At 39.3% G+C, this 21963-nt stretch overlaps 1 protein-coding gene across 8 annotated transcripts in view; it reads right to left on the bottom strand.

Annotated features, from left to right (window-relative positions):
- The window catches only part of Pibf1 (progesterone immunomodulatory binding factor 1), a 156180-nt gene that overhangs the window by 71664 nt on the left and 62553 nt on the right, over positions 1 to 21963 (bottom strand). For 5 of the 8 annotated variants that reach the window (XM_075949593.1, XM_075949587.1, XM_075949589.1 and 2 more), the window contains 3 exons: positions 11493 to 11543; positions 4760 to 4925; positions 1770 to 1920 (listed from right to left, as the gene is read on the bottom strand). In XM_075949593.1, coding sequence (XP_075805708.1) covers positions 1770 to 1920; positions 4760 to 4925; positions 11493 to 11543 — 368 coding nt within the window. The remainder of the gene's footprint in view (positions 1 to 1769; positions 1921 to 4759; positions 4926 to 11492; positions 11544 to 21963) is intronic. The other 3 variants (XM_075949591.1, XM_075949590.1, XM_075949592.1) reach the window with 1 other exon arrangement.

Below are 21963 nucleotides of genomic sequence, written 5' to 3'. Positions count from 1 at the left end.
CCTGACTTCATTAGTATGCTCAAACACAGTTTACTATGCTGTGAAAGTTAGGAACCTGTGCCCTGTTCTCTCTAGTGGGGAACACATTCAGCATTCACTCCACTTGTTTAACAGTAGCCGTGGGTTGTCTGTAGCTATCCTTCAACAGAGAAACACTTCTATTACTAATCTGCTTAGACAAGATGACATATGTCAAGTAAAACAATTATAAGAGTATGGACATTTAGATAATAATGTGACAAAAAAGGGCAAAGTGAAACATGAAAGCTAGACAGATAAACAGGACTCTTATCATAAAGTCATACAAGCATGCCTGACGCTATGTATTTGGCTGTTTTTGAAGAGGGTTTTGTTAAGTAGTCTATACTGGTCTTGAACCTGTGACCCTCTTACTTAAAAGGACTGAGTACTGGACTACTGACGAGTGTTCAGCTCCCACCCAGTACTGTGTGCTGATTTAGTAAAACAACAGAGAGACATTAAGCAGGCACATGTAGGGTCAAGCCTGGGTTTTACAAAGGTCATGTGGACACAGTGAAGAAGCTGCAGCTCACTCTGGGATCTACTGTAGTCGTCAGACACTGACAATGACAGAAATGAGACAACACCTTTAAATAAAATGTAACCTGACATGAAGAGCATCGCAAACCATTAGGACCTTACCTAGATTCTAATTCAGTTCAAGGGAAGTTCCAAACCACTTTTATAAGAAAGCCAATTCTAAACTTTGAACAGAAATAAGGTACAGCCATATTAAATGCTAATTTAAATGTTAATTTAAAACATCCCTTAAAATTTCAGATAAGACAGATGAATATGGTGGCACAGCCCTGTTTTCCCAGCTCTTGAGAGGCCAAGGCAAGGAAGATCACAAGTTCAAGATCAGCCTGGGCTGGTCTGGGCTGTGAGCAATCTGTCTCAAAATTAAAACTTACAGGAACAAAAAGAACAAAAAAACGACAGAGTCAGTTGCTAGAGTGTTGCATAGAGCCCCAAAGTCAATATCCAGTCCACATAAGGTAAGCAAGGTGCAGCTGTAGTAATCCAAGCAGCCGGGGCTGGAAAGGAGGAGGTTCAGCTCAAGTTCATCCATTACACCAAACAAGTGTGAGGCCGAGCACGGGTGACACAAGAAAAGAAGTAAAAAAAAAATCAAGGCAGTAAGATGGGAGGGCAAACACATGAAAATTAAATATCGAAGATTATAATCTAGTATGCTATTGAATTCATGTATCACCTCCCCTTTTAGTTATTTCTCATCTCAAAGGTTTAATTAATACAGAGTTGAGGCTGGTTTAGAACTGGACATCGTCCTGCCTCAGTTTCCTGAGTGGAGGATTACAAGAGGGTATCCCAGTGACCACTATCAGTTTCCGGTTTTCAATGCTGTGCTAGGGGCTGAATCCAAAACTTATAGGCGTGGACGAGCACTCTACCAGTGAGCTACATGTCCAGTCTCAAGACAAAAAATTTCTACAAACTTTGTATTCCTAGCTCTTGACAGAAAGAAAATTTAGTACTTATAGAATGAGTGAATTAAACATAAAATCTATTAAATTTAACCTATTTATTTTTTTAGTCTAGCTACTGAAAACTTGTATCAAGAAATACTGAAAATAGAGAGTATTCTTTTAAAATGATCATCACTTATATTTTCAATATATATATATTTATGCCAAGGTAGTTTTCGAGATGATGCTAGCTTTCCTCTGTAGCCAGAAGAAGGAAAACTGTCCACAGTGTAAGCAGAGGGGGTAGGGCAGACTTACTTTCTGCTGTCTGCATTATTATTTCGTCAAGCTCTTTTTCCAATTTCTCGTAAATGTCTAACCTTGCCTGATGATCAGAGTTCTGCGCTTCGAGTTCAGTAATGCGTTTTTCAGAAGAGCTTTGGAGACTATAAAATTCTTTAGTTAAAACCTAAAGAGGAAGAAAGGAATGACAAAAGCCCAAAGAAGTCAGAATTATTCAGGTTCCCAGCTAAAAGATGACGCAGAGATATATTAAAGCCATTTAGCCTTTCAGCTATTCAAATGTTAGGGAAGGTAGCTCAACTCAGAGGACAAACGCGAAAATGACATTTATTTCTAAGGTGAACAATTCTGATGCTTTAATGCAAAGAACTGAGGGGCAAGGTTAGCATTTGCTTGTTAGAGTTCAGAGAGATACAGCAGTGTGAGATCTACCTGGGGTCCCTTCTTAGGCAGCACAAAACTGCATACAGGCAGTGTGATGAGCTCTCCAGTTTTCCACTGGAGTTACTCGACCTGCCCTGGCCACGCTTTTAGCATTTTTGGTTTCCCAGCAGGCTTGAGTCCAAGTCAAAAAGTAAATGTAAATCTCACATAGGGCAGTAGCAGAAATGCCTTTGCAAAGAAAGGGTTTCTTAAAAAATTCTTTAAAAAGGATTAAGAGATACAAATTCTTTGACTGTTACTACATAAATACACGTACAACCTGTTGAGTCCATTTGCTGACTTTTTTCTTTTTTAAAAAGTGTGGGGCTTGCCAGACAGCTTGGCAGATAAAGGCACTTAGTGCATTAAGTCTGGTGACCCGAGTTCAATCTCTGTGACCCACGTAAAGGTGGGAGGGAAATAATTCTTTAGGTTTTCCTCTCACCTTCCTGTATGTGCGACATATGCCCACACATCAGCACATCATTCACACACACACAATAATAATAAATCAAAAAATTTTATGGTTATTTTATGGTATTGGAGATTGTGCATGCTAGGCAATAGCTTTCTCACTGAACTACATCCTCAACCCAAGCGCCAGTGTATATAGTTAAATGAGGGTCTATGCATCTACTCTGAAAAAAGTATATTTTACACACTGTAAAATCTTAAAATATCAATTGATACTGTAACACACCGGTGTTTTGAATGGGACCATAGTGAGATTTTCAGTGCCACGTTCGTCACTATTGTAAATAACATTGTGATGAGCAACTGTGCATGAAGCATTTTACATATTTAAAATACAGCCCAACCATACACAGTGCCAAACTGTTTCCCAAAAACAATATGCTCATCTAGAACACACAGATGTTTTAAAGTAGTGTTGAAATGATAGATCAACAAATGGCTACAAAATTATTTTAGTATTTCATACATACATACAAAATCCATACATTTTATAAGCTAGAAAAATTCTATACTTGATTCACATTATAAGTGAGATGTTATTTTTATATGTGTGAGTGTATACACCAGTGGAAGCAGAAGAGGGCAATAGATCTCCTGGAACTGGAGTTATAGATGCTTGTGAGCCATCATGTGGTAGCTGAGAATACAACTTGGGTCCTCTGGAAGAGTAGCCAGTACAGTTGTCTGCTGATGAGACATCCATCTCTTCAGCCCCCAGAAGAGGTTTTTAATTGACTAATTTCAAGTTTCATTATCTCCCATTTTGTATTGACCTATAATTGAATGCTTTTGTAACCAAGTACATTCATATGCAGAATTTTTCTAGCTTATAAAATGTATGGATTTTGTATGTATGTATGTATGAAATACTAAAATTATTTTGTAGCCATTTGTTGATCTATCATTTCAACACTACTTTTAAAACATCTGTATGTTCTAGAAGAGCATATTGTTTTTGGAAAACAGTTTGGCACTGTGTATTGTTGGGCTGTATTTTAAAAATGTAAAATGGTCAAATTTAGCTGACATCTAAATATCATGTTTTTTAAAATGTAATAAATGTTTTCTCATTTCTTTAGTAATCTTACAAATATTGACTATTCTTTATTCTTCTACTTTGTAATCTTAAAAAAACATTGACTGTTCTCTATTCGTCCACTGTACCACAGAATTACTGTGCTGGGTTAGACATGCTGAAAATTGGCTCTAGTTTCCAAGCTCCGTACTGCAGAGGGAGGGACTGACGACTGTGAGCTGTCCTCTGACTTCCACATGCCCTCTACCACAGACACAAGCATGCACACACATGTGCACACATTACTGTGCTGGGTTAAGGACACTGAAAATTGGCTCTAGTTTCCAAGCTCCGTACTGCAGAGGGAGGGACTGACGACTGTGAGCTGTCCTCTGACTTCCACATGCCCTCTACCACAGACACAAGCATGCACACACATGTGCACACATTACTGTGCTGGGTTAAGGACACTGAAAATTGGCTCTAGTTTCCAAGCTCCGTACTGCAGAGGGAGGGACTGACGACTGTGAGCTGTCCTCTGACTTCCACATGCCCTCTACCACAGACACAAGCATGCACACACATGTGCACAAGAGTAAGCAAATGCTCAAATATTAGAAACAGTTTTCTTGATGAAAACTGAAAAACATAAAATACCAACCTTCTAGAAGGACTGTGTTTTGTCTTATATACACATTATAGTTCTACCGTTTTGTTCATAGTGACTTCATTTTTCTTACAATAAGTATTCCCAGCAATCAAGTGCTTTTGGTTGTCAGTATTAATGAAACCTTTGCTAAATTCCTTTGAAAAACAATTTTAGTCACTTTTGGTCACATATGCTGCTATTCATATGTCTTTTCGTTTACTGCTCTTCTGGGTTTGAAATGGGCTCGTTACACAGCTCTGGCTGTCATGTGGACCTCAGACTCATCACCGTCTCAGCCGCCAGCGTGCTGCAGTTCCAGCTGTGCTTGACTACTCCTGGCTCTTTCCTTCCTTCCTTGTGAGGGAGAATGTGGCTCTACATAAGTGTCATACTGAGGAAGCTTACACTCTCTGCTCACACTGAAGGAGAATAGCACAGAGGTACCTCCAATTTCTTCTGATACTTTTCACATTCCATCTGGCACTGTGTCAGGTTTCTTGTAGTTTCCTCCTGCAGGAGTTGAACGCGTTCACTCTCGAAGGCCTTCAACTTACTCTGATGGAGAAATTCCGATACTTTGCTTTCGGCACTAAGCTGGAGCTCTCTGTACCTGAAAGAAGAGAACGTGATGGGCCTTCTAGAGCAGGTGGAAGGTTGATGGATGCGCAGACCTCATTTCTCCTTTCCACATCACCATATTATGATTACACAATTAATAATTTATCTTTATTCAGAAAAGCTTTTATAATTTAGTTAGGCATATGTATGGTAATACATACTAAAATATTTGCTTGAATAGTACAAGAAAATTATGTGCCAATTATCAAATAGTATATTTAACACAGAGAGGAACATTCTCATTATTTCATAAGTATAACTAGGAAAAACATTTCTAATTAACATACAAATCACAACATAGTCTAACTTTGAAAATATTCCATGTTGTGTTCTAAGAGAAAGCAAAGCAGACACAATGTATTCTTTTCATACAGCCCCTATGAGCCCATTAAAATGTTATGCATGTTATTAAAATTCATTTATTCAAATATTGAGCTAGTAACTATAAGCAATAATGGGACTACATTAGTCAAAGAGTTGTTCTTTTTCTCTTAAGAAACTTACAGTCTTCTGGGGAATATAGGAAAATAAAACATGAAAATCCAAAAGTGGTAAGTGATTCAGTGTGTGTGTGTGTGTGTGTGTGTGTGTGTGTGTGTGTGTGATCTAAGAACATGCTAAAGGCCACCTCACTCGGCATACTTATCTTTGGCAATAGTGTCTCACATGCAGGCTAGAGAGGGTTCCAGGCAGTGCATATGATACACCTTGTAATGGCAAGTGCTTACAATTTCATTAAAAATACTGTTTTAGGGGTTGGAGGGATGGGTCGGCAGATAAAGTGCTGGCTGCATAAGCAAAGGGCTGGAGTTCACATCCCCGGCATCCACAAAGTCATGATGGTATACATTCCTAGTCTCAGAACTGGGGAGACAGAGACAGGAGGATCTCTGATGCTTGTTTGCTGCCCAGTGTAGCTAAATTAACTTCACGTTCAGCAAGAGACCCTGCCTCAAAAAATAAGGTCAAGAGCAACTGAAGAAGACACTTGATATTGACCTCTGGCCTCTATACCCAGTGCACACCGTGCCCTCAATACATGTGTAGACAAACATGTACACACATATTCTTTAAATGGAAAAGCACATATTGGCAAAATTATATGTTGAAATATAATTCATAAACCACAAATCTTACCATTTAAAGGAGGAACAATTCAAGCGTATTTAATAAGTTCACATAGTTATTCACCACTGCCACCCGATACAATATTTTTAGTGTGTATACACGCGTGTGCAAACGCATGTGAAGGCCAAAGGTGAAGCAGGAGAGCCATTCCTTGGGAACTGCCCATCTTGTGCTAGGAGACCAGGCCTCCCTGAGCCCTCTCACTGGTCAGGCTAGGCTGGCTGGCCAGCAAGCTCCGCAGTCAGGAGTCTTCTTGATTCCTCCCTAGTGCTGGGGACGACAATGCCTCTCTGCATGCCTGGCTTCTTGGTGTGTGTCTTTGGAGTTATTCTCTACCCATTCTTCCTCTGGCCTCGGCAACTATTAGTCTTTTTCTTTTTAAAATGGATTTGATTACTGTGAATGCCTCAAATAAATGGATTCCTAGCAGGATTTGATGTTTTCAAGGTTCCCTCACATTGTAGCATGAATCAATACTGTATTTCTTCTTATGTCACTTTATGGATATACCTGATCTGCTTATCCACTTAACAGCTGGTGAACAGTTGACCTGTTTCTGCTTCTGGACTATTATATGATGACATATGAACATTTGTATGCAAACTTTTGGAAATGTGCTTCCATTTCTTGTGCTTAGAAAGGAACCCTATTAACTGTTCGAGGAATTGTCAGACATTTCCTAATACAGTTGTATCATTTTACACCCTGCCAGCAAAAAAGGGCGTGGCAGTTTCACCACATTTCTTTGAACCCTTATCAATGTCTACTTTATTACAGATATTCTAACTGGTGTGGAGTGATACACACTAAAAATTTATTAATTCAGTATTTTACTGTAATGAAAATGCCTCTTTACTCTGTAGGTCAGGTTGTATTGCAAATTTAAACGCATAAAACACATGAAATCATCTGGCATGATGTCACACAACTGTAAGCCTATATCGGGGAGGTGGAAGCATGAGGTCATCTAACATTACATAGCAAGTTCAAGGCCAACCTAAGATTTTTTGAGACTGTCTCAAAAAAAAAAAATCAAACCCACCCCATTCAACCCCAAACCAAAGGCTTAATGTCAATATTTTTTCTGAATGCTAAATTGCAGGCCATATATAAACTACATAACTAAGTAGATTTGGTAAGTAATTGAGAATGTGGTGTTGACCTTTAAGGTAATCGATTTTGGAAAGATTAATCTGAAAAATTTGCCTTTTATGGGTCTAGAACACTTTAGGTGTTTTTGACACCAAGGGCAACTTCATCAAGCAATTAGACCAGCTCTCAGCATCACGTGCTCTTCCTCACGACCAGGCACCCGAACGTTTAATTCAGCACTCATGTTCTTTCTATATGAAACACAAAGCTGTAGACAACATTCAGACACCTGGAATTTGAAAAACTATCCAACCGAAAACATAAATGTCTCCTACTATCTGAGTGTAGTTAGTAGAACAGTTTCCCTAAAGCTAAATGATAATTCTCAACACCAATTTATTGTCATGTTGTTTAACCAGGAAAGAACTTGCCTTCAGTCATCATGTGTTTGTAATAGTCTTGATCGTTTTAATTTCCTAAATTGAACTGTGAAGTGCTGAGCAAACACAATGACTACTAAAGCATGTCCAACCGTGGGGAATGGATGCCGCCAGAGCTCAGCCCGCAGTTTCAGGTAACTCCCTCCCAAACTTGTTCCGCGAACAGAACCTGCTGCCTTCTCCACTGCTGACTCAGACCTCTCAGCTCATCCTCTCAGGCTGCACACTTGTGCAGCAAGTCTGTACTGTCCACACAACAACTTCATGTTTGGTGTTCTACTTCAGCAGGGCAGAAGCTTGGGAGGTCAAATCGCTAAGGAGCTGAATCAGAAGGTCTACTTGGCCTTGCAACCATCTTGTCCTGGGCTTGGTATTGGGCTACATTTGTTGTTATGATGTATTTGTAACCAGCCCTAGTTTTCATAAGAGCCACCTAGACATCAGACACTACTTTAAGCAAGAATAGAAAGTTTTAGAACAAACTATTTGAACTATTTAAATATCCTCTCCAACAGAAATTTAAGAGTTAGAAGAACAAAGAAGAAAGAGAAGAAGTGAAAATTTGTTACTACATAGAAAGTTACACCCCAAGAAAGTGCTCACGGGAGTAGGGGGAAGGGAGGCGGAGCTGAATCGGTTAGTGTTTGCTTTGCAGGTGGATGGCCCATGCTTATAATCCCTGTTCTGGAGAGGCAGAGACAGGCAGATCCCCACAGCTCTGTGGTCAGGCAACCCAGCACACTAGATGAAAAACCTCATGTCAGAAAAAAGTCAAACAAAACCCACAGTACACCACAAGAACAACACTTGCATCTTTCCTTTAACTTCCACAAGGGCCTGCCTACCAATGTGCACACAAGCGCGTGCGCACACACACACACATACACACACAGTACAAATTAAGAAAAAAAAGGGAGGGAGGAGTGCCAGAAACAAGGTCATAATGCCAAGTAACATTTTTTAGACCTTTCTCCCTGCCTTTTTTTTGGGGGGGGGCTCTGCTGCCCCAGCTCTTTGAGATAGGATGTTCTCCAGTTAGACTGGCCCTGGGGCTCACTTTGTAGGACAAACAAGATCTTGCACTGCTGCTCCTCCTGCTTCCTCCCCCGTGCTAAGATTATAGGGTGCGCCACTCCACCAGGAATCATTTATCTCCACTCCTGACACTCCCACTTTTCCTTCTTCCTTCCTTCTTCACCCTTTTCCTTCCTGTTGGCAACCGAACACAGACTCAAGTGTCTGCTCCTAAGGCTCATTCTTCCCATTATGAAACTTTTATTTAATCTCAGTTCATTCAAATGAGAAATAACTGCTTTTTAAATTTTGTCTACAAAATATTTATGGCTTATTTATGGCTTTCACTACATTAAAACTGGACGTGTAAGCCGGGCGGTGGTGGCGCACGCCTTTAATCCCAGCATTCGGGAGGCAGAGGCAGGAGGATCTCTGTGAGTTCGAGACCAGCCTGGTCTACAAGAACTAGTTCCAGGACAGGCTCCAAAGCCACAGAGAAACCCTGTCTCGAAAAACAACAAAAAAAAAAAAAAACAAAAAAAAAAAAAAAAAAAGAAAGAAAGAAAAAACTGGACGTGTATTTGGAACACAACTACTTAATCTCATTTTGTAGACAAGCAGTGTATGACAAACTACCCAAATGTAATGTAGTCAGTGGTAATGCTCATGCAATCTCCAGGAAATGATTGTATATTAGGAAATTTACCAGCTGGTCCAGTTTGGAGGGAGGACAGTGAAATGGCCGAGGCGGAGCACTTGTCTGTATTCAGTAAGATGACTGCGTACAGAAAAGGGAAGCATGGATGCTCCTGCTCCAGGCGGTCTGGCAAAAGATAAGCCAAGTGGCAGCAGGAGGGAGGGGGTCTCAGGAGCTGCAGGAAAGCACCTGCAGACTAGGGTACCCTGCCCCCCCCCACCTCCCGGTGCTTTAGGATGGGCAGTACACAGAATCCTAGGGCTTCCCAGTCTGGGCTGGGACTGGGAAATCCTGACTGTAGTTCGAATTCTACAAGCGACTGAGGGCAAAGGCTTCTGGAAGACATTCTGTACTTAAAAGCAATGCTTTGTCACAGAAATGTCCCTGGATATCCAGTCTTTGGTGCATGTAGCTGTAGGGAATGGGAGCTGACAAGGGCAGAAACTAAAGAATATAATCAGTTTGGTTTTTTGAATCACATTTGAATTTCCAAAAGCAAAATACATGTTTTAAGGAGTCAGGTTGCTCCAAAGGCCCTATTGAGCAATTTAAAGTTTATGGCCAGTAATGTTCTACCGTGGTAGAGAATATCCTTACTTGTTTCCTCATGTTCTGATAATGCTTCTTTTCAAAGGAGAAGACTGAGTCATCCCCTTCCCACGTATTTAGATACTAGCCATGGCTGCCATTCTGCTCCTGAGAGTTTAAGTCATGGGAAGGATGGTGATTGTGAGGGGAGGTCTCAGAAAAAAAGGGAGAGGGAAAGCTTACTTTGTATGGTTTGACTTAGAAGTGATTTCACCAACGGCAACTCAAATTTGGTAAGGAAAATTTAAAAAATAAAAATTAAGTACTTTTTATTTAAACCACACATGTGTTAGCCTATAAAAATAATTAAAAATAAATTTAATATTAAAAATAGTTATTAAATTATAAGAACTTATTATTTGACAAGAAAGATTTCCTGTTGTTCAGATTGTATACTAGCTTAGTGCATTTTGTATATAATTTTGAATTTTGAAGGTCAGGGAGCAAGTCTGAGGCTCCATCAGCACACGCTGTCCCACTCAACTGCACCCTAGTCCTACACAAGCACACTATGTCCTCAAATGGGACACTCTTGTGCTCCAGGTACAATTACAGTTACATGTGACAAGAGAAGAAGTAATGAGTGTCACACATGTGGAAGTATTCAATGGAGACAACTTAAGAACAGTTACTATGTATTAGAAACCAGTCGTGGTGGTCCACACCTGTAGCTGCAATACTTAGCAGGTAGAGGCAGGAAGCTCTTTAGCTTTGTAATGAGTTGAAGGCCAGCCTAGGCTATCTAAGATACTTAAAAAAAAAACAACAACCCCCAAGCCAAAACAAAAGAATAATTACTAATTCCATGTTGATGTTAAAATAGAAAATGCTATGTGAGATTGTGCCACACACACCTACAAACCTAATCTAAACCCTTTTAAATGAGAAGTGGTGGAGCAATCCAGGAACTTAAGTAGACCCACATAAAGGTACACGCAAAGCTCCTGTCAAAATAGGCTTTCCTTCTGCACTGTGTGTTTTCCAAATTGAAAAGAAATCGAGTATGGAAAACAGAAAACTCTCATCAATGTGGCAACAATGATTACCACAAGGCACGAGAAAAGAATGTAAAAGGCAGTTGGATATTCGTGCAAACGTTTCTGTCATTTACATTTCTTCAACCAGTTAGTTCTCAGCTGCAAAACGACATCTGTCATTTTTGGCTTACAAGCTAATTCTTAAATGAATGTGAGAGATGTTTTTTTGCAGAGTTAAAAACGCTGAGTATGTTTAACAACTGTACCATGGATTTGTGAGAATTTCAAGCATGTGTTTAGAGTAATTCAATGCAGCTATCAAATCATGATCAAATAAAATTGTGAGGTTATTAATAAAATAAACACTATGTAGCAATATTTGGCAACTTTGTTAAGGCAAAAAGTAGATTTTCTAGCTATGCACTTAACTGATAAAGTAAAAGTACTTAACTGAAAGAAATACAAGAAAGGAATGCTGTCTTAAAATAAACCAGAGCATACAGGATAGAGTAAAATATTTCATAACAGTGTTCGAATGGTGTTACTTTCTGTTTTATCTTCTCGGGAAACATGACAAAACTTAAAATTCAGCTGGAACGATCCTTTGAGCCATGAGTATTTACGGTATTTGTGCTTTGCCGCACACCAAACTCCATCCCACAATCCTGTCATTGCTTATATGTAGTAGGCCATACAACGAAAAAGAATGGGATACATGAACCACACCTACAAACATTAGAAGAAGCACCTTTTGTTGTGTGTGGCAGCATAGCCTATGATCTGCCATATCCAATGCTGTGTCTTAGGTTCAGCCCTTAGTACTCCCCATCAGAAGAGAGAAAGGAAGCACTTCTGGAGGCTGCTTGACCAAAAACAGCATGAAGCAGAAACAGAAGCAGGGTGAAGGCAAACCATGAACACAATGTGCTGTAAGATTTAAAGGTAGTAAAGAAGTCACAGATGTGCTCATTTCTGGAGAAAATTTATAGACAGGTCCAATAAATCTCACCTTGCAAGAAATGACTCAGAATTTAAGGGGAACACTCTTCAATGGGGGGCGGGATTTAGCAATGGGTTTTTAAACATCTTAGGGCTGGTAACCTGGATCGTTCACAAGCCTTCCAAACGGAAAGGACGGCTCCGGAGCTTGGTTTGATATAGCCTAGCCTGGGAAGACAGCTGAACTATCTCTACAATTGCTAAGAATTAGAAATCTCATGGCTCTGACTTGGCCAAATAAATCAAAATCTCTAAAAACTAAAAAAAAAAAAAACCTACTTGAGTGGGGGCGATTAAATGAGCTCACACAAGCAAAAGGGCGAGAGTGGTGCTTTGCACTATGAAAACATTTGTTTCCGTGAGTACACAGTTCTTATCCAGTTCAGATATGGGTGTCTAGCATCTAGTATATTAGCGGGAATACTTGAAATTTATAATGAATCCTTACTGAAAGAACAGTGACATTAACTAACAATTTCTGGTGTTGTAAATTTTAAATGTCCAAATAAGTTAAAAGCAGGCCACAAAACTAAACCTCAGAAGCCAATCTGATAAAGAACAAGCTTTTTTTTTTCTATAGGATGACAAAGGCAGCGAGTTAAGATGACTATTTCCAGGGTTGGATGTCAGGGTAAGATAAAACAAATTACAGGGAAAGAAGAAAAGAGAAGCAAAAATAATTACAGGTTAGGTATGACTGAGCTATAGGAAAAATAAAAGTTTCTAAAAAGGTAGAGTTTGGATAATGATAGTGGTGGTGGAAAAGGCATGACAACATTCCAGAAACACTGAACAAACAAAATGCAAAGAAGGAACAACGAAATCTGATAGAATCTGAGTTCTGTAATGACTTAAGATTATTACAAAATTGAGACAATTTTAGGAACCGAAGTGGCCTCTTCACGAGAAGACAATGTAGCCCGATATGAAGACATATAAAAACAACATAAAAACAAGAGGGCGAAGGAAAACAGTGCTAACAAGAGTTCAATTACTTTGGGTGTCACATTGCTCATCTCTTCCTTTTAATACTAGAATGACTGGACCAGCCAACTACTTCTCAGCTACTCTGAGACTTTCAAACAAGAAGACAGTAGATATACCATGCCAGCAGGCATTCAGTGAACACAAGCATTCCAACCACATAGTTATTTTTTCCACTGTTCATCAAATGAAGGCAGTTTATTAACATTACAGGAAAAATTTATGTACCTACTATCTATACATCTGTTTATGGCTATAGGCAATTGAGATTGGAAACCAAGTACCTCATATAATCATATGAACCAAAAATATGGAATTAAAAGCAAACAGTTAAAGTGACCTATACTTCATTATTTTGAAGAAATAACTTTGTAAACATTTCGGCGGGGGGGGGCTCTTTTTTTTTAATAGAGTCTCATGACTTCCTATGTAGCCAAGAATGATCATAAATTCCTGATTCTCATGCCGCCCCTCTCAAGTGCTTAGGAATACAGGCCCTCACTATGATTTTCCTGTGTTCATACCCAGGGTGGCTTTCTTTTGCTCTTTAGGATGGAGGAAAGTTGATATATTAATCACTATTGTTTTCTTTCATGTGTTACTGTAATCAGACCCCAAGTTATGGTTATACACAGCATATGCTAAAACCGTATCTCCAATCTCCAGCAATCTTAAGTATGAACAGAGACAAGCAGAGGAAGGAGATTATGGTGCGGAGGTGCAGAACTGAAAGGTGAAGGAAGACAACAGGAAGGGTGCTCCACAAACTCAGGAGTAGCTGGCCATGCAACTGAAATTCCATGGACTTCTGTGCTATTTAATATATAGAGGAAGAACATGAAATTGGGTAGGTAGGGGTATGGAAAGGTCTAGGAAGAGGTGGGAAAGGGGATAGAATATGATCAATATATATTGCACAAAAAGATTAAAGAAAAAGAACAAGCACAGGAAGAGAAAAAGCTTGATTTGGGGTTAGGAATTGAAGGTTCAGGTCACTAGAGTGAGGTAATAAAGGACTAGAGGGAGCAGCACTTCCGTTGCTGTGAACAAAGACAGTTCCATGCTTTCCCAGCATTCCCAGTCTGTACATGAGCAGAAGAAAATGCCTACCCTGAAATAACCCTTAAAGAGGACATGCCACTGCTTATTGATGTCATTTGGGTCCTTCCCTGTAGGGTTAAGCCAGCCCCTTTAGGGGGCGGGTTTGCCTCGGGCGAATGCGTGTGAATAAATCGGGCATGCGGGAGGCGGCTCCGCCCTTTTCCTGCCTCCCGTGAAACGGCTGTGTGGGAACCTCGGTTCTGTAAGTTTATTTAAACATTAAAGCTGTATATATTCTTTAATATCAGCCTTGCATACGATACACTTCCCACTGAGTATTCATTCACCCTTATTTTGAAAAAAAAATAGGAGAGGAAATGCACAGCAAAGATGACATGTGATGGAAATTCTGAATGTTGACATTGTTCGCTTAAAAACTAAGGCATTGGTAAAAACGGAAAGGAAGAACACACTGACTGGTTACTCAATACAAAATGGTCAACACTGAAAACATACATACAAGCAGCACTATATGACTGAGCAGGTTGTGTTTATGTATTTAGGAATATAATGTATACCAACAATCAATGAAAAAGAGGCTATGAATTTGAAAGAGAGAACAGAGGGGTAGGTGGGATGTTTTGAAGGGAGGAAACGGAATGAGAAAGAATGCAATTACATTACAATCTCAAAAAATAAAAACAATTTAAAATAAAGAAGTGAAACAATGGCATGTAATACAATGTGATATATCTACAATAAGCCTTGCAACGCCACTGAAAATAAGTTTTGAAGATTATTTTTACTAAGAAAGCTTAGCAGTGAAAGTTTACAGTTCATAAACACACTAGAAAAAAATACTTGAATGGCTCCTCATGAATACACAGAGAATTCAGTCCCAGCCCCAGCTGGAGGCTGACACAGAGAACAATAAAGAAGCGAGGCTGGCCCAGTTTAAGAAGCCATTAGACAATTGGAAACTCCTAGTGCCATCTTTCAGGCTGATGAGTCTGAAGTACCGCTTCATGTCATATGATTTTAAATATTGATATGTTACTATATTAAGCAAGAATGCTAAGAGCTGGACTGTATGAATCTACTTTACTACCAATATTACAGTCTAGATTTATAAAGTGAGAATAATGACAGCAATAATATTGCTAGGTTGTGGGTAAGATTAAATGAGTTAATATTAGCAAAATGCTTAAGAAAGAATGAAAAAATCTGAACATTCAAATTTGCCAAGACCTTTTATAAAAAATAAAAATCTCTCATGGGAAAACTACATGGCACTTTTATATATTTTTCTGGTCTCATAATTCCAAGTTTTAGTTTGGTCAACATGTTTCATCCTATATTCTTCCTGCATGGAGAAAGTGTGTAAAGAGGGGTGGGCTTCGAGGTTTCAGATGCTCAAGCCAGGCCCAATGTCTCTCTTCTCTCTCCCTGCATATCCAGATGGAGAACTCTCAGCTACCTCTCCAGTACTGTATCTGCCTGCACGCTGCCATGCTTCCCACCGTACTGATAATGGACTAAACCTCTGCACTGTAAGCCAGCTCCAATTAATGTTTTCCTTTATAAGAGTTGACGCGGTCATGGTGTCTCTTCACAGCAATATAATCCTAACTAAGACACTTAATACTTCAGTGAAATGTAGATGGTAAATAGTTTTCTACAAATAAGAGGGACATTTCTGGCTAAATTGAACTCTAAAGAACACAGCAACTATCAAGATGGAAATCTGGCTGACATAGTTTTCCTTTAAAAGCATTCATTTCATAGCTTCAATTTTCAGAAATGAAAAATTTGGTGTTCCTTGTTGAAGAATCTAATTTATGTTTATAAGTGTTATTTCTTTTGGCTTACAAAAGTCTATACTTAACAATATACAATCTAAATTTATAATATGCATTTCTCATTTAATGTCTCTTTACTTACTTGTAGATAAAGTACACAATTTAACTAATGGCAAAAGAAGACAAATAGGAAAGAAGATGTTTTGTGGCACTGGTAGACAGAACAGTCTATTCTTGCAAATGAGAGGCTTCTTGCCATAGCTTGATTTTCCTGTCAGCTACTTCTATAAGCTATTTCAAGGCTCACATTTCATTGTGCAATATATGTATATGAATTCCTTACAGGCTTCCTTAGGAACAAACTAGTTGATTAAGAAGACCAGGGTGCACTCTTTCATGGCGTCAAGGAAATGTATTTCTGGAGGTACCTTTAGTCTTGATTACTTTAAACAAAAAGAATTTTAAACACGAGGGCTGGCAAGGTGGTTCAGTGAGTCAAGACTCTTGCTGCCAATAAAGTCAATATACTTGCCTTAAAATTCATTTTAGTAGTGTCTGCTCAAAAGGTCTGACTCTGTTTCATGAATTCTTGGTACTACAGTCATGAGGTCTGTAATAAATGCATTAAAAGCTATGGGAGATGGGGTTGGAAATGTAGCTAGCATGAATGGCAGGCATGCACAAACCCTCGGTTCAATCCCAAGCACTGCACAGAACTGTCTACCAGACAGTACATGCTTAGCACTTGGGAGACCAGGGAAAGAGGATTAGAACTTCAAGTTCATCCTCAGCTACAGAGAAAGTTCATGGTCAGTATAGGATACAAAAGACAACCCCTCAGTGAAATAAAAAGATTGAAGGTGTCCTGTGGAACAATCCTTTTGTATACGAAGATATGTTGCTCTCATTGTTAATAAAAAGCTGATTGGCTGATGGCTAGGCAGGATTTCTGGGGTAGAGGGAATGTTGGGAAGTAGGAAGGCAGAGACTGTGTTGCCAGCAAGACACAGAGAGAAAACAGGAGGTGCAAGATAAAAAAGAGGTAATGCCACATGGGCAGAATGCAGAGGAATATAATGGATTAACTTAAGTTGTAAGAGTTAACTAGTAACAAGCCTGAACTATTGGCTGAGCATTTAATTAATATTAAGTCTCAGATTGGTTATTTGTGAGTGGCTGCTGGGACAGGAAAACTACACCTATAAAGTTGACTTTATATATACAAAATGTTTTGTGGCACTGGTAGACAGAACAGTCTATTCTTGCAAATGAGAGGCTTCTTGCCATAGCTTGATTTTCCTGTCAGCTACTTCTATAAGCTATTTCATAAATACCATAAATCACATGAATCACATAAAATATGTAATTTTAATAACTACCCAAATTATTTGATTAAAAATTCTGGTTAAATTTAAAAATAAAATAAAATGTTATTACAACTAATGGACCCATCTAAATATAATTCTTATATATATTTATTTTGGTTTTTAAAGACATAGTTACTGTGTGTATTTTTGGTTGTCCTGGAACTTGTTTTGTAGATCAGGCTAGCCTCAAAATTCTGGTTAAATTAAAAAACAATGTTATTTCAACTAATGGGCCCTTTTAAATATAATTCTTGTGTATTTTTTAGGGTTTTTTGGGGGGTTTTGTTTGTTTGTTTTTTTGAGACAGGTGTATCTTTGGCTGTCCTGGCACTTGCTTAGTAGATCAGGCTGGCCTCGAACTCAGAGATTTGCCTACCTTTGCCTCCTGAGTGCTGGGATTAAAGGCATGTGCCACCATGCCCAGACAATTCATATGTCTTGAAAGGTTCATGTGTGAGTTGAATGGAGGCTTCTTGAAAGTTCTATCCTGTCCCAGCTCCCAGAAAATGTGCATACTGCCTTATTAGGAAGAGATGTTTGCAGATGTGACTAAGCATCTGAAGAGGCCTCCGTCACTTGAGCAGACAATAAATGCCATCACGCGTATCTTATAAGTAGTACGGAAAGGCAAGAGCAGAGACTGGAATGATGATGTTGGCACAAGCCAACGATGCCAGGACCACCAGTGAGAGCTTCCGGAAGGAGACGCTGGCACAACACTTTTTCAGAATTGCTGTTTTTAGGACGTGTATTTGAGATACGGATTTATCTACTGGTGTTTATGACACTGTTAGGGTCCTGGAGATGTTCCACGAAGGAGCACCATCCACGTATGCAATCAGCAAGAGAGTTTTTATTATTCCAGCATGCTGAAGTGCCACCGCATACAGAAACAAGATGGCGAAAGACGCTGAGAGGGAAGCTCCTTCCTTAGCTGAAGGGGCGCTCCTAAGGCAGTTAGATCATTTTAGATATGATTGGCTTAAACAAGTGGCAATCATATTACTGCATTCTAATTGGCCAGGACTAGTCAGGGGCTGGTCAGGGCTACAGTTTTCAATTTTTTGGCAGGCCAGGCCCTTGTCCTTGAGCTGCTAACCGTGGCTTAGGCCTAGCCCGGTACTGCCAGCACCAAGCCTCCTCCTTGTCGGGGGTGTTGGAGATTGTGCTTTGTTCCTGGCTCTTTCAGAAACTGCCTGCTCAGTCTCAGGGAACCGAAACTGAAGGCTGGTCTCAGAGAGAAGCATCTGCATGGTCCTCTCAACACCATCAGCTCTGCTTCACACACGCTTACGTGGGCATAACAAAAGAGCGGGAGAAACAGAACAACTCAGTCAGAAACAAAAGGAGTATTTCTTTAATGAGAAGGCAGTGGTGCAGAGGGATCAGGAACTTAAGCAAACTGAGTCCAGCCTGTGCTATATGAAACAGTGTCTCAAACAAACAAAACCAAACAACAAAAGCAACAAATATCAGACTCCTTAATCCCAGATCTGCTTCTAGTAACAGTGTAACTTGGGACAAGTTACATAATCTCTTTAAAATCTTCTATCTTTTGTAAACTGAGAATATATTCTTTCTTTCCTTTTATTTAACCTAATATATACTGCTTAGTTTCTTCTCTCTCTACTCCTCCCAGTTCCTCCTCACCTACCCTTGATTTCAATTCATCTATATACTATACTATGATAAGATAAATAGAAAACTAACAAATCTGAATAGAACTAAACAAATAAGCAGCAGGAGCCCACAGAAGGCAGGAAAAACAGACACAGACACAGAGATGCACTTGTTCCCACATTCAGGAATATCCCATTAAACACTAAACTGGAAGCTGTAACATATATGCAGAGGATCTGGTGCAGACCCCTGCCAGGCCCTGTCCATGCTGCCTCAGCCACTGTGAGTTCATATGATCTTTGAACTACTTTCAATTACATGTTTTTTTTCAAACTCTACAACTTTTATGACCTTGAAATGTTAAAAATAAAATAATATAAAGGTCACAACAAAAGTATATTATTAAAAATTAACAGTAGATAGGTGAGTCAAATCAAATATGTTAGAAGATTCATACGGCTCCAATAAATGGTAATTATAGAGTGAATTCTAATTGGTATCAATAATAAAAACCCAGAGTCATAGCTTAGGGGGTGAAAGCTGAGAGAACGGAGAAGCAGAGCAGCCAGTCACTAGAGGGTTCTTACTCTACCACCAGTGCTCAGACCAAACGGGTGATCCTGTCTCTATGAAACCTCAGACTGAATCCTCAAACTGAACCTGAGCTCCTGTCTCCTCCTGCCTTATATTTCTGTCTCCACCCAGCCATATCACTCCTGTTTCCACCTCCCTAGTGCTGGGGTTAAAGGCGTGGGATCCCAAGTGCTGGGATACCTTTGTGTAAGCTGTTTCTCTTTTAGACAGAGTCAATCTTTGCTTAGCCCAGGTGGCCTTGAATTCATAGAGATCCCTCAGCCTCTGTCTCTTGAGTGCTGGGATTAAAGGTGTGTGCCACCACTGCCTGGCCTCTATGGCTAATTAGTGGCTCTGCACTCTGATCTTCAGGCAAGCTTTATTTGTTGAATTACAAACAAAATGTCACTACAGATACTTATAAAATACAACATGAGTTAGAAACATAAAAATGATCATCCACATACTCATTGACTTTCTTTCTTCTTCTTCTTCTTCTTCTTCTTCTTCTTCTTCTTCTTCTTCTTCTTCTTCTTCTTCTTCTTCTTCTTCTTCTTCTTCTTCTTCTTCTTCTTTTTAAAATAGGGGCTCACTGTGTAGAGCAGACAGGTCTCATATACTCAGATCTGCCTGCGTCTGCCTCTTGAGTACTGGCTCAGTCATAGCTTTAACATTTATGTAGCCATGTAGGTTCTATGTTTTGTAATCAAAATGGGGCCTGAACAAAAACTAAACTATTACCTCCAGTGTTGTTAGTATTAAAAAATTAATCCATGTAGAACAATTAAATACTGTTAAGCATAGTAAAGAGTTTAATAAATCTTACCCAAGATAAATTATACCTCTTAGACTTCTTCTTTCACTAAACACAGCCACACAAGTCACAACTACAGCTTTTTCAGATAGCGCTTAGCTATCTGAAATATGTATCATGAAATTTAAAACTGATATTTTTCCTTCTATAAAACATACAGTTCCTATCAACCCTGCCTCCTTCTTACTGAAAGAACTCTTCATGATGACTGCAGAACTGAAGTAGAATTTAGAAGCAGCCTCTAAAACTGGAAGTAATGTTCATCTAAATATGCCTGCCAAGTTTAAAAATGTATTAGGAGTTAAACTGAAACATGTTGAAAATGACTCATTGTGGACCAGAATATACTCTGTAGGAAATAAGAGCCCATTTACAAGTGGGAGAAATACACTCACACTTCATCTGTGGTAATTCTCTGGACTTTACTTCCAGTAAATAACATATTTTAAAATAATTGTGGAAAATATCTTACTTTTAACTTTAGCTTTTATGAGTTGATTTAGTCAGCTGACATTTCAAATTTTTACATAATTTTGTGGTAGTGGGTATATTTATCAAACATAATCTATAAAAACTTCTCTGAAGCAATGAAGCAGCAGCATTTATAATGCGAGCTATGTAAGTGCATGCTCGTCTTCTCTGGTTTAGTACAATCATAACCAACAACTCTGACTCTTGATTTCTTAGAAACACCCAAAAAATGAAAATGTGTACACAAACCATGTGGTGCCTTGAACTTTTAGACACACGCTTACACACACACACACACACACACACACACACACACACACACACACACATCTGTAATTATCTGCTCTTAAGCTGCATCCAATAAATAAATTCTGATTAACAGCACCGGTCCACACTGCTTCAGTTTTCTGAGTTAGTTTTTCTTGTTTTATCAATTTTTATTTGAGCAAGAATTGTAAAACAGTTCATGAAAGTATTCAGTATCCAGACAGATAATTAGATCAATAATAACAAATAGATAATCTAGATAATTTCCTTTCCCCAAGCCATTTTTAGGTTTTTCTTTTCTTGAGAGTGGTCTTGCTAATAGTCCATGCTGGCCTCACTACCTTCTGGTCTCAGTCCTATGAATATCTTCTGAGTGACAGATGTGTGCACCACATCCAGCTTCAAGCCATGGTTTTCAAATGTGATCATCTTCTCTGGAAACAACTGAGATATTCTGGCACATCTATGCCACCCCATTCATGGACACTAACTACTTTCTTTCTTGGATATTAGGCATATAAGGCCCCCTCTTCCGTCTCTGCCTTTTGGCAGTTCTAGGGCTCCAATCTAGTGTTTCTTACATAGTAGGCAAGTGCTCTACCACTGAGCTGTGTTCTTAGGCCTCACTTACTTCCTCTTGAGCGTATCTTTACTGCATATACATTGTTAACAGAAAGGGAGAGTCCAATGCACTAAATTATTACTTAAAACAAATATTAAACAATTTTAGAATAGCTTTAGATCTGCATTATTGCTGTCTTTTAAACTAAGTCATTTTTTTTTTAAAGATCTCATGTCGTTTACATACATAGAAAGAAGAGTTTCTTAATCTGTAGTAATAAGGGCGGCAGGGCTGCGTCCCCAACACCCCAGCCGCCTGCTCGGCTAGCTTTTGCCCCGAAATAACAACACACAAACTGTATTAATTTAAACACTGCTTGGCCCTTTAGCTTTAGCCCTTACTGGCTAATTTTGATATACCGATCAACCCATCTCTAATAATCTGTGAGCACCGGTCTTACTGGGAAGATTCTAGGTCGGAGCTTCATGGCGTGTGTCTGCCCGGGAGCGGGGCATGGCGTCTCTCTGAGGCGTCTGCTCCCGAGCGGAGAGCTGTGGAGTCTGAGCTCACTTTCTCTTCCTCCCAGCATTCTGTTCT

The sequence above is a fragment of the Microtus pennsylvanicus genome, chromosome 15, assembly GCF_037038515.1.
Source record: "Microtus pennsylvanicus isolate mMicPen1 chromosome 15, mMicPen1.hap1, whole genome shotgun sequence".
In the NCBI taxonomy this organism is placed as follows: Eukaryota; Metazoa; Chordata; class Mammalia; order Rodentia; family Cricetidae; genus Microtus; species Microtus pennsylvanicus.
Note: the sequence above shows the minus strand (reverse complement) of the source record. Positions and strands in the feature narration are given on the sequence as shown.